General features: G+C 44.8%; 1 protein-coding gene across 14 annotated transcripts in view; it reads right to left on the bottom strand.

Moving 5' to 3' along the window:
* Positions 1-13316, bottom strand: part of R3hdm2 (R3H domain containing 2) — a 124151-nt gene that overhangs the window by 9777 nt on the left and 101058 nt on the right. For 10 of the 14 annotated variants that reach the window (XM_085683313.2, XM_085683312.2, XM_085683314.2 and 7 more), the window contains 7 exons: positions 10532-10707; positions 6035-6136; positions 3716-3958; positions 3272-3398; positions 2896-3059; positions 2310-2464; positions 656-756 (listed from right to left, as the gene is read on the bottom strand). In XM_085683313.2, the coding sequence (XP_085539439.2) occupies positions 656-756; positions 2310-2464; positions 2896-3059; positions 3272-3398; positions 3716-3958; positions 6035-6136; positions 10532-10707 (1068 nt within the window). The remainder of the gene's footprint in view (positions 1-655; positions 757-2309; positions 2465-2895; positions 3060-3271; positions 3399-3715; positions 3959-6034; positions 6137-10531; positions 10708-13316) is intronic. The other 4 variants (XM_085683322.2, XM_085683319.2, XM_085683323.2 and 1 more) reach the window with 1 other exon arrangement.

Below are 13316 nucleotides of genomic sequence, written 5' to 3'. Positions count from 1 at the left end.
CCCATTTAGTTTCTGAATAGAAAATAAGAGCACAAAGCCCCTTGGAAATCTGTTATTGAAGATGCAGCTTATAGCGCACAAAGTCAGAAGATCTAAGTTTTGATCCTAGGACTATGATGACCTTTGGTAAGACATTCACTGGAGTCTTAGATTTCCTTATGGACTATGGTGAGAATAAAAACATCACAGTGGCCTGGCAGCACGCCTTCAATCCCAGCACTGGTCTACAGAGTGATTTCCAGGACAGCCAGGGCTAAACCTGTTTTGAAAAACCAAACCAAACCAAACCAAACAAAAATCACAATGCATATGAGTGCACACCAAAATCTGCAAAATAGATCTATGGTGGGTTTTAAAAACAGTTTCAACTTTGTTTTTCATATTCCCAAGAGAAAGAGAAAAGCTGTCTAAAGGACAAACGAGTGCAGGCCACAGAGATAACGCGGACACATGCACACATACACATGCTGGACCCAGAGATGTAGCTCAGACCCATCATCCTTCTGTATCTACCTTCTGAGTGTTAGGACTAAGGCATCACACTCCACACTCATCAAGACTTAGGTCTTTGCGATGAGGTCACAACTTACCTATGAACCCTCCACTGCTTTACAATGTAAGCCCCTCAGCAGTGTGTGACCCTTTACCCCCTTACCTGAGTACTGCTGTGGCATCTGTGGTGGGCTGCAGGGAGAGGGCGACTGAGGCATCTGGTACTGCTCAGAGCCAGGAGGCTGTAGAAACCCCACAGAAGGGCTGGGAGGTGACAAGAGAGGACTGGTAAAGGGACGAGGGAGAAACATGCTCCTGGCAACAGCCGCTGCTCCCTAGGCCTCCCCTGGGGGGAGCAGAGGCAGCTACAAGCCATTCCCAGATCAATTTGCCATGCAATTTCTAAAATCACTCATCAGTTCAAACTTAATTATATATATTTGTACTTGATCATCTTTCAATTAGGAAGTTGCTAATCAGTGTTAAATATGGGAAGCGAGCAGCACATGCTCTTCTCAACTGTGTGGGACACCAAACACACATGTGTGCACATACACAGAGGTTTTAGACAAAGACAAATCAAGCCAGGGTCAGACCCACAGTTCTAGGAAGAAAGGGGTAAAAGAACTAAGCGTGCACACACAGTGGGGAACACTGGGCGTCACTTAAAGACAAACAGGAGAAAAAAAAGCTGCAAAATTCAAAACAACATGGAGATATATACATAAACAGATAGAGAAACAAACACATTGGAGATGAACACACATTAATTCTAGTTCAGCTGCACTTCTGTACAGCTGTGTGACTTCAAGTAGGTTTGTTAGGATTCCTACTTGAATCTCCTTATCCATCCACACATCCATTCATTTATCTATACAGTCACTCATTTACTTATCTGCCCTATTATTTATCATCTGTCTGTCTATCTATCTATTATCTATCATCTGTGTGTCTGTCTATGTATGTATGTATGTATGTATGTATGTATGTATGTATGTATGTATGTATCTATCTATCTATCTATCTATCTATCTATCTATCTATCTATCTTTCTTTCTTTCTTTCTTTCTTTCTTTCTTTGTTTTTTCCAGCCTGGGTTTCACTGTTTAGACCCGACTGTTCTGGACTTGCTCTGTAGAACAGCCTGGCCTCAAGTGCACAGAGATCTGCCTGTGATCAGCCAGAGATAGGAGGCAAAGGTAAGTGGATCTTTGAGTTTGAGGCCAGCCTAGACTACAGAGTGAGCTCCAGTACAGCTAGGGATACAAAGTGAGACCTTGTCTGGAAAAAACAAAAATAAAAAAAAAAAAAACAACCAAACAATCAAAAAAGAAACACAGAAACAAAACAAGCAATGGTAGCAGACTAGATTATTTCTAAAAATATCTCCTCTACAGACATGATATATCTATCCTCTCTCTATAGAAAGGAAAAAATTATGTAAGTATATTGTAAAATTGATTCTTTTAATGATGATCAGTCCCTATCTCATAGTTCTGGGTCCAGCTGATTGAATAACAATTGTTCTAATCTGTGTCTCAGAAGCAAGCAGTTCTTGCTAAACTTTATATACATACCAATCAATGAGGAGGGAAGGAGAACGACCCTCCCACACATACTTTTCAGACTGGACTTCACCAGGTAGTCCAGGCTGACTTTCAAGTGGTGACCCTAATGCATTAGGCTCCCAAGTGCTGGACTGCATGTGTGCCACTGTGCCAGAACACTGATGGGGTCTTTAATCTTAGGTTTCTTAGATCAGTGAGGACAAAAGGACAGTCAATGGGAACTGTGTCCGCCTCTGCAGCAGGCCTCACCTGGTACCATTCTGCTGAGCTGCTGGGATCATGCTGTAGTATACGGGCACACCCCCTGCTGGGAGGCCTCCTTGCACAGACTGGCTGGCAGGGACCAGCATGGGCTGCTGGAAAGGTGGCTGGACCACATTTTGTGAGTCACTGCCCACTGGGACCTGGGTAAAGAAGAAATGACTAGGGGTCAGCTTACTGAGCTCACCCACAGGCTGCTCATCAGGAGCCCAGTACAACTTCCCATTTTAGGAGTCTCTTCCAGTGTTCTTCCTCTGCCCAAAGCAAACACCCACAGAGCCATTACAAGCTCTCCCTCTTTCATACATCATCCTCAGATAACAGACACAAGGAGGGAGCCTGGTTCTCCTCTGGACCGTTTCCTGGGCACACAGCCCTTATGTGACTGTATGGAAACCACAGTCTAAAGACTCTTCTCATCTCTCTGGGCTTGCTTTGGAAAGAAAACCACCCTAAAAGTGCTAGGGAAAGACGCTATCTCAGTGTTGGAAACTTAAGTCTGCATGACCCCGGGAGGCTGTCCTCTCTGCTTCACAAGGACGGGGTGACCATTTCTAACACAGAATACACCCACTTGGTAGGAAGGCAGTGGAGTGTACTGAACCACAAGGCCGCCTTGCATCTGGCCTCCCATGCTGCTTCTCTGGTTGCTGAGTAGGCCCTGGTTCTGAGGCTGCTGAACCCCAAGCATGCCTTGGTAAGCCGTCTGCTGCTGGTTAGGCATCATGGGCTGTAAACCTAAGGATGGATAAGGCACAGAAGTCAGTACAAGTGTTTAGGAGGTCACCCCACAGCTCTAACTGCTTTTCCTTCTATATTCTTACCTGACTCCTTCCTTAGAAATCTAGGACTTCCTACTCCCCCCCCCACCACCTGACTCCCAGGAAGGTCCTTCTCTCCTGGGCTCTGTCCTCCCCTGGGCACCATCTCACACTAGCACTTCTACTCACCAGGCTGCTGGGATGGCTGAGGCAGCTGTTGACCACGCTGGGGGCTATAGGCCACCGGGTGAGAGAGAGGTCGATATTGCTGGTTGGAATTAGGATACTGTCCAGGGGGGTAGTAAGAAACCTGGATCTTCGGTCAGAGGAAATAGATGTAAGAGGTCTCTTTAATCCGGCCATAACATCTGCAAATTACTAAATGCCTCAGGGCTGATAACCAGAAATTTGCAAATAGAGACATTTTGGGTTCACAATTATCAGGTGACTAAACAAGTCTGAACTAAATCAAGACTTGTATCTCTTGAAAGGAGGTCTCTGGTAGAACAGGGACTGTCCAAAGTGAACAGTGGGGCTAGAAGTCTTTCTGGTCTGTCTAAACCAGAGGAAGAAAGAGCTGAAATCCTCGACAAACTGGAGCACTGACTAGGAGCTGAGGAAAGGGCTGCTTACCTGCTGTGGGGGTTGCATGTAGCCTTGGGGTGGCAGGACTTGCTGAGTAGGTGGTGCATGGCTAGAGGTGGAGTAGTTAGAACTAGGGAGGGGCTGCCCTGCAGAAGCCATGATGAAGCTAGCTTGCTGAGGATGTTGGGAAATAAGCGGGGGCTGGAACAGAGCTGAGGACGGGTCAGCTGCTTCAGTAGAACCTTGGCGGCTAAGGCTCATTTGTCCAAATGGGTTGCTGAGGTCATCTGCCTGTTGGGAGAGTAGGAGACTCAAGGACTGAGGCTGTGCCAAGCCTTATGCATTTGGCTTCAATACAGAAAGAGACAGAGCTGGGTGTGCTGGCACACACCTGGGAGGTGGAGGATGGAGGATCATCAGTTTAAGATGAGCTTCAGCTACACACTAAGTTCTAGGCTAGTCTTGGCTACACAGGCCTTGTCTCAAATATTAATAACTAAAACCAAGACTAGAACGACAGAAATAGCAATGTTCTAAAGCAGCGGTTCATCCTTTAACACAGTTCCTCAGGCTGTAGTGACCTCCAATCATAAAATTATTTTGTTGCTACTTCATAACTGTAATTTGCTACTGTTATGAATCATAATGTAAATATCCATGTTTTCTGATGGTCTTCAGGGAAAGGGTCGATGGACCCCCAGGGGGTCATGCCCCACAGGTGGAGAGCTGCTGCTCTACAGCATTCCTTAGACCATTTGGGACAGTCCTGCTTCTGAGAAGTGGTATTTTAACAGCTGAATAGCTGTGTAAAGTCCAAGTTCAGAAACAGCATCTCTAGAGAATGGTGACAAGGGCTTTCCTGATGACGACTATTATTAAGGCTGTTTCTCAGGCGAGGGAAGCAAAGGGTACAAATTCTACCTACCTAAAGGAATACAGGACAAACAAGAATCTTTCTGTTTCCTGCATTCCTCATGCTCCTAGCTATAAAAAGGGCTCCTGCCTTGCTATAAATCCCGTTTTTATACAACCATCTGGAAACACCTGTGGCCGACAGACTATGGCCGCACAGCCAAGAGCTGACTGCTGGGCTCACCCCTGCTGGCTGTCCTCGTGCTCCCTCCCGAGGTCATTCCCACCTTTGTTCTTTGACACCAGCCTAGAGTTCTCCTGCCCTTCAAAACCCACTTCCAATTCTCACCTCCGAAAGGAGGCCAGGGAGAAAGGCCGATCCAGAGGAAGAAACTGACTGGTGGGACTGTAATTACCTTTCTCCCAGCTGTCTTCCCTACGCACAAGTGATGGTGTGCCATCTCGCACTTGCATGGGGACAGGTTAGTTTCTTAGCTCCCTGGTCTGTTCTACTCTCTGAACAGTAATTCACATCCAAACACACATGCACACACATCTCTGAACAGTAATTCACATCCAAACACACATGCACACACATCCCTGAACAGTAATTCACATCCAAACGCATACGCACACACATCAGAGTAGTTCTTTTGCAAAAGAAAATACTAGAAATCAAAAGGAAAGGTTGACCTCTTGCTTTATTCAATTTCAGGAACTGTTGCTATTTCTTGTCAGGAATAGATGACAAGAGAACTAGACTGCAGATGGATTTTAGGTCCACATCCAGCACTTTCAGAATGGGGATAGCGGTAGGAGGAAAAGTGGGGGGGGGGTTCTAGTAAAACAGCAAAGAGGTGTGTGTTACCAATGTAAGTAGAAAAAGTAAGGGCTCAGCACCACCATCAAGTTATCAACTATGAGGCAAATCAGATTTGCAAAGGATTTGCATTCAGGATGCAAACAATTTATTTTATTTTTAATTTATTTATTTTTGGTATTTTTGAGACAGGATATTCATCTAGCCCAGGGTAGACTGGAATTCACTATGTAGCCTAGGCTAGCCTTGCACTAAGGGCAATCCTTCTGCCTTATCCTCGTAAGTGCTGAGATTGAAGGTCTGTACACTACACTCACTTACAAACAGCATAGATGGCATGTATTGTGCATCTGACACAGTGAGACGGGTAAGAGAAGAACAACTCTGTGCAGAAGAAGCGGGGAACAACGAACTGACGGATACATACAGCAGTGATGAGGGCCGAGGTTAGTTACCTTACTTCCTGACACTCGGGGGAGTTCAGCACTCCCCTGTCATATATTTACTTGTCTTTTGGTTGCCATGATGAGGCCATCATTTGGAATTAGGTTCAGCCTGTGCTGGTCCCTCAAGAAATAGCTTTCAACATCTCTTCCAAAAGCACAACATGCTTGCAAGACCACCAGACTGACCCAGACATCCCCACAGATGCAGGCCACACAGGGACAAGACAAAAGGGAGCGTGGAGTTTATACCATGTTGTACTGCTGGGGCGGAGAGACTGGCAGAAGGACTTGGGGACAGGAGCTTGGAGAGAACTGAACAGGCTGCGGAGAGGGCTGCAGGGCCGGGACTGGCTGTGGACCAGCAGAGAGGCATGTGGAGAGGAAAAGAAAGGGACAAAAGGAGAGGCAGAGGGGCAGAAATGGGGGGGGGGAGGAACAACAGGTTAATCATAGGAGACATTTCACATGGACCACAAGGCCACCGAACAGCTTGGCCACCAAGCCTGGGGTAGCTGGTAGCTTTCACATCTCTCCTATTAGAAGAAGAAACCCAATACACTCTTTGCCCATTAGCCACTCAAACTGTGTGGCTCTTGTGAGAAATCTCAGGACTCTCAAGGCCAAGGTCTGTGACCTAAATGCCCACTTGAGGGATTCCTGTATTCACCGCAGCACTGCTTTTGTAGGAAGGGTCATCCAAAGGCAGGTCTCCTGAAGGAGGGCTCACCCACAGAGACGTTGCCCTCTAGAGGGAAGAAAAGCAATAGACACCCAGCAGATTCTGGAACCTAGCCAGTTCCTGCAGGTTGTGAGGACAGTATGAACAAATGGGGTAAACTCAGGGTCAAATATAACCAGATTAGCTGTGTTTTTATCCCCAGCCCTTCACTTGCTTCAGGAAGGAGAATCTGTTTACTGAAAACATGCAGTATTCTAAATCAACTAATTATATTTTCCTCACTTGAATTATCTCATCAATTCTCCAGTCACAGTCTCCCATACAGGAGGAAGAAGAGAAGAGAGGTAAGAAAAAAAAGGGACATAACATTTACACTCTGTTTCATGACAGCCTTACAAAAATATCTAGATATGATAGCTTGTAATTCCGACAATAAAAATAAAGGTCAACCTGGGAATGTAGCTAAGTAGAGTGTTTGCTGGAAGTGCAAGGCTCTTGGTTCAACCCTAAGCAACAGTCCCCATCCCCTAAAAATAAGGCTCAGAGGATTTGAATATCTCACCTTAGATCATACAGCTAAATGACAGAATATGGCTTGAATTCCCGGTTCTTTTCTTTTTTCTTTTCTTTTCCTTTCTTTTCTTTCCTTTTCTTTCTTTCTTTCTTTCATTTTATTTTTTTTTTGGTGACGGGTTTTTCTGTGTGGCCCTGGCTGTATTGGAACTCACAGAGATCCACCTGCCTCTGCCTCCCAAGTGCTGGGATCAAAGGAATGCACCATGACCACCATGCTGAAATCCAGTTCTTCAGGACATGTGCTCACACCAGTCTATACTAAGAGTGTGGAGAGGGATGAAGGGAAGGGAATTATAAGACTCCCCAAAGGGAACTGGAATCCTTAGAGGATTTGACATCGGGATTTTTAAAAAGTTACTGAGAGTCCCAAATGCCCTGGAGAGGAATGTTGCCACAGCCTGAACTCCTGACAGTCCTTGTTTTCTATAGGCCAACGGCATTCTAAATCTAACTGCTGGCCAAGCTGCCAAGAGTCAGCTACAAATGCTGGGGTTTTTAATCTCCATTTGCTATTGTCCTCCCCCTCCTGGGAGGAGTTTACCTTGGCTCAGGCCTTATGAACTCTTGTTTTCCACACTCTTGTGAGTTTTAAATGGAGACTGAAACTGGGAATGGTGGTCCACACCTTAATCCCAGCACTCGGGCAGAGATAGGTGGATCTCTGAGAGTTGGAGGCCAGTCAGGCTTACACAGGGAGTTCCAGGACAGTCAGGAGTACATAATAAAGATACTGGAGTGGAGGGGGAGAAGAGAGAAGGGGGGTGGGGAGGATGGAGCTCTTCTGGTTCCCTTAGCTAGGAAGCGTAAAGAGAGTAACGGATGTTTCGCCTGCATGCGTACCTGTGTACCACTTGTGTCCCTAACACCCACCGAGACAGAAGAGGCTACTTGTTCCCCTGGAACCAGAACTGCAGATGCTAGAAATGAACCTGTAAGAACAGCCAGTGAGCCAGTGCTGTTTGCTGCTGAACCACCTCTCCAGATACTGCACTGATTTTGTTTGTTTGTTTAGTTTGGCTTTTATTTTTTGTTGTTATTCTACTATTATCTTCTTGGACAGTCTCAAATTCCAGAACAAGGACATCTCTGAGAGAGCACAAGGACATCCGTTGCCACCTACTGGTGATTCTGGGATATGTGAACAGACTCTAGCCACAGGGCTAAAGGGACTCTGTGCAATACTCACTTCATCCTAAATCAACAGAACAAAACATGGCCACATGAGATGCAGGTCTGCTCACACAGGCCCCAGGCCTCAGCAAACAAAGCAAAGCAAAAGAGCCTCTTCTAGGCACTTTCTCAGAGTTCTCTAAAAGGTTCAGAACACAGTGGCAAAGCATTCCACTTCCTTCATTTCTGGATCATTACATTATCCGAGGAACCAAACAAGAATTACTTTTGTGCAATTTCTCAGTCCTATAGTGCTGACAGTCATTAGGACAACACAAAAAAAAGGAAACAGGAAGGAAGGGAGAAAGGAAACAAGGAAAGGGCCTCAGGTGTGAAGTCTGGTACCACAGAAAAAAGAGGGAGAGAACCAGTAAGAAGAAGGAAGGATAGATAGAAGGTAAAAGGCGTGTGTGTGGGAAACAAATGTTAGCTGGCGGTATAAGTTTAGTAGCTACCATACACGCTTCTAGGACACTGCAACTTACCCAGGGTAAGATTCTCTTGGGATTGTGTGACCAGGATTAATCTCAAGAGTACCATTTTGAGAGAATACAAACTTAATCCCCAACCTACACCACCTGATCTCCACTGCACGCCAACAACTCATCCACTGACCTGCAGAATCCAGAGCAGGGGAGGACTCGCGTACAAGTTTGGGGTTAGAGCCTACCACTGGCTATTTCCTCTAAAACATCAGTCCCAATGGTCATTTTTCTATCTCCTTATCCCTTCTCCATTCTTGCTGTGTTTTTAGGTGTGGATAGCAGGTACAAGGAAAAGACAAAAGACTAAGAGAGAAAAAGGGAGCAAAACTGTATTAAAATACACTTCAGGAAAAAAAAAACCGAAACAAGCTGGGACCTTAGCAAGTGAAATAAAACAGCAATAGGAGGTGGCTGGAGGGAGCAAGTTTACCCATTTCCAGGCAGAGCGGGGGACCTATACACATGCCATGCCTGAGTGGGGACCTAAGCTAACAAGACGATGTCCTGGGGCAGATGGTGGGTCATCCTGGGATCTTCCCAACTGATTTTCCAGGGCATGGCTACTAGGCTGGAACTGACTTTTGCATCTAGAGAGGAGCTATGCTGGACTGCACAGGGAGATGAAAGATGCTGGCAGTACAAGAACAACTGAAAATGGTTGCAGAGAATTATAGACAAATGGGCTTCTGCCTACCAGAGAACGCCTGAGGACAAAACATGGGCTCTAGTCATGAACAACTGTTTATAAGACAGCAAGTGGCTACTCAGAATATTTCTCATTCTTTCTAGGCAGGGCAGCTCCATGACGAATATTAAGATCTCAGCTGAGAGAAGACCTAGCTCTTATGTGGACGGCTTTCATGTCTCAAACCCTGGTTAACACCAACATCAACCAGAGTTTTACTATGTAGCTTTGTCTGCCCTAGAACTCACTACCAGGCAAGCCTTGAATGCATTGAGATTCAACTGCCTCTACCTCCTAAGCTCTGGGATTAAAGGTGTGAGCTGCCCCTCCTGATAAAGAAGATATGGCTGTTTTAATGGCAAGTCAAATAGACAAGTCTGTAAGCAAGGTCTTACTCTGCAGCTCGTGCTAACCTCAAGCTCACTATGTAGCCTCGCTATCTTCAAGCCTTGATCCTCCTACCTCAGCTTCCCACATGTGGCATGTCACCTGACTGGTCTTTTATATATTATGGTATTATGCTGTAGATCCTGAGTGTTATTCTTGCCCCTGAACCAACAAATAAGTATGTGTTTATGGATCGACCTATGGATCAGTCAACCTACGGGGTGGAAGGAGAGCTGAGTGCTTTTTAAGTTTCATATGTAGGCAATAGTGAACAAAATTACTTTGTTAACTACACAGGATTTTAAAGATTACAGTAGAAACACGGTGTGGAGTATAAAATTTAACAATCCTCAGTAAAAAACAGGGAAAAACTGCCAGGCACACACCTTTGGAATTTCCATACTCAAGAGGCAGAGGCTGATGAACTTCTCATTTACATAACAAGTTCCAGGCCAGGCAGGGCTGCACAGAGACCCAATGTCTAAGAGAGAGGAGGAAATCGCAATGGAGCTCTCAGGCTAGCCCAGAGCATGGTATAGTCTGTAATCCCTACACCTGGGAAGTGGAGGCTGATGTAGGCTTCATGACAGCTGTCTCAACAGAACAAAGCAACAAAACTTTGGCCAAACACGTGACCTTATTCTTTTCTCCCAGCACCTAACAAATAATAAATGAAGGCAGGAGCAGAACACTTCTGACAAGAGACATGATGACCTCATTTCTAGAGCTTCCTTGAATCAGAGCAAAGGGGGCCTGTGACTCACCTGTGAAATCATGTGATTATTCAGGGGAGGCTGTTGCTGAGGAGTGGGTGGGAGAGCAGGAAGTTGCTGCTGCTGTTGCTGCTGTTGCTGCTGCTGGGCAGGACAAGGGAGAAGGCCCCGGACAGACTGGGGTGAGGTGGCCTGGTTGCATACTTCTGGGGCACCTAGTGCCATACCTAAGGCAAAGAAGAGACCCACCCAAAGTTGTAAAAGTACAAACCACAAATATAACTACTCCTGAAGGGCCCAGCTTCAGAATTTTACTTTTTCCTTGCCCTTACTGTCACTTCCTTCTACCCATGCTCCACGTTTATCCAGAGATCAATGCAAGGGTACAGATGTATTGCAGTTTCTCTGTTGACAGGCATCCACCTCTTAGCAGATTTCTGCTTCCTAAAGTCAGGAACCACCTTGAATGTCAATGTCTGGTTTAGGAATTAAACAAAATGTTCTACGGGGAGAGGCAGGTAGAATCTGAGGACTGCCTAGTTTATATAGTAAGTTCAGGATAGTCAGGGTACATAGAAAGACCTGTCTCAAAACAAACAAACAAAAAAACAAAACTCCCCACAAAGGAGAAGCTGTTGAGGCATCTCCCTGATGTGTCTAAAATCAATCTGTGTGTCACAATGTAGCTGAAAATAGAAAGCTTCAGAGATTCCTGGTCCCTTATGGGACTCTGTGTTCTCCTCACTTTCTCCTCAACTTGTATAACACTATTCTTATAAAAGCTGATGAGACAGCAACTTGTTTCTTCAAGCATCCATAATCACACATATATACAACCTTTACCCAACAAATTTTCCCATTTCTAGACTAAGGCTTTTGCATATTCACACATCTATTTATTTTAAGGTGCCACTGTTTTTGATGTTTTATTTATTTTTATTTTATGTGCATTAATGTTGAGTTCCCTGGAACTGGAGCTACAGACAGGTGTGAGCAGCCATGTGAACTTGAACCCTCTGGAAGAGCAAGTCTTAACTACTGAACCACCTCTTCAGCCCCCAATACATTTTCTTAAATAAAGAGAAATAAATGTTTGCTCTGGCTCAACATACAACATACTTTTACTGAATACATATTATATATGAGGAATTATGTAATGAACTAAGGATATGAACCTTGGCCTTTTGAAAAGCACAGGATTTCCTGATGGGATACATATCCAACTATTAAAATTTGATAAAAGCTGGGCAGCGGCAGTGCAAACCTTTAATCCAGCACCTGGAAGGCAGAAGCAGGCAGATCTTTGTTGAGTTTGAGGCCAGCCTGGTCTACAGTGCAAGTTCTAGGACAGCTAGGGCTGTTACACAGAGAAACCAGCTCAGAAAACACATAAAAAAAAATCTGGTAAGAAAAAAGAATTGGTGGTACTGTCCCTAAAGTTGAGTGACAGCAAAGATGAGGAATGAGGAATTCCTCAGAGGGCCAAGGAAGAGAAGGTGAGAGAAGAGGTGCACTTAGGGGATGACTAATGTCTATCAGAATCAGAGAGGACAAAGCTAATGTCACACTCAAGAAATGGCTGGAGAAAGATGGACATTTGAAGCTACAATGGCAAACTAACAAGTTATGCTTTATTAACTAGCTTGAAATTTGTTATTATGTTTTAAAACAATTTATTTAGTACATCTACAGTGTTCTGTCTACATGTATACCTGCACACCAGAAGAGGGCGCCAGATGTCATTACAGATGGTTATGAGTTACCATGTGGTTGCTGGGAATTGAACTCAGGACCTCTGGAAGAGCAGCCAGTGTTCTTAACCTCCAAGCCATGTCTCCAGTCCTATTGTTTTCTTTTTGAAACAGTATCTCACTATGTACTTCTGGCTGGCCTGCATTCACTGTATAAACCAGGCTGGCCTTGAACTCATAGAGGACCTCCCCTTCCTCAGCCACCCAGGTTGCCACCATGCCTTGTTTTTTGTGCAGGCAATGTAGAAACATGAACTTCATGTGTGCCTGTGTCCATGGTCTGCAGAAGGTGCTACTTCAGAACCACTCACCCTGTTTCATGGATTTGTTTATTGAGCTAGGCTGGTTGGTCAGTAAGCCTGGAAAATCTTCCAGTCTTTACCTTTCCAGTGCTGAGATTGTAAGTATACACCTTCATGCTTAGCTTTTTTGTTTGTTTGTTTGTTTGTTTTGAGACAGGGTTTCTCTGTGTAATGCCCTGAAACTTACTCTGCAGACCAGGTTGGCCTTGAACTCACAGAGATGTGCTTGCCTCTGCCACCTGATGGCTAAAATTAAAGGCGTGCACCACCACACCCAGTGTGTTTTTTAAAAAATAATTTTATTTTATGTATATGACTACTTTGCCTGCCTAGTATGTATGTATGTATGTATGTATGTATGTATGTATGTATGTATGTGTAGTACATTCATGCCTGGTGCTCACAGAGGCTGAAAGAGGGCATCTGATACCCAGGACTGGAATCATAGATATTTGTTAGCACCAGGGTGCTGGGAATCAAACCCAGGTACTATGGAACTTTGCCCTGAGCTAATGATCTATATCAGTTGGATAACATAAAATAATCGAGTTCCAACTAGTCTTTCTTCCCTCCTTCCTAAAAATGAACAGAATCTGAAAGAAAATCAAGAGGCAACTAGATTTAAGAATGGATAACAGATCCAAAAAATCAGATTCTTCCTCCTCCTCTTCTGCAAATATTTTAAGTTTCTAGGAAACTACACTGAACTAGATGTGTCATCAAAAGTGAGTTATTAATACTTTGCAAAAGACCAACAAGAAGGGCAAGTGTGACAAAGGGAGA

The sequence above is a fragment of the Myodes glareolus genome, chromosome 26, assembly GCF_982192425.1.
Source record: "Myodes glareolus chromosome 26, mMyoGla1.1, whole genome shotgun sequence".
NCBI lineage: Eukaryota > Metazoa > Chordata > Mammalia > Rodentia > Cricetidae > Myodes > Myodes glareolus.
This window is presented reverse-complemented; position numbering and strand designations above follow the sequence as displayed.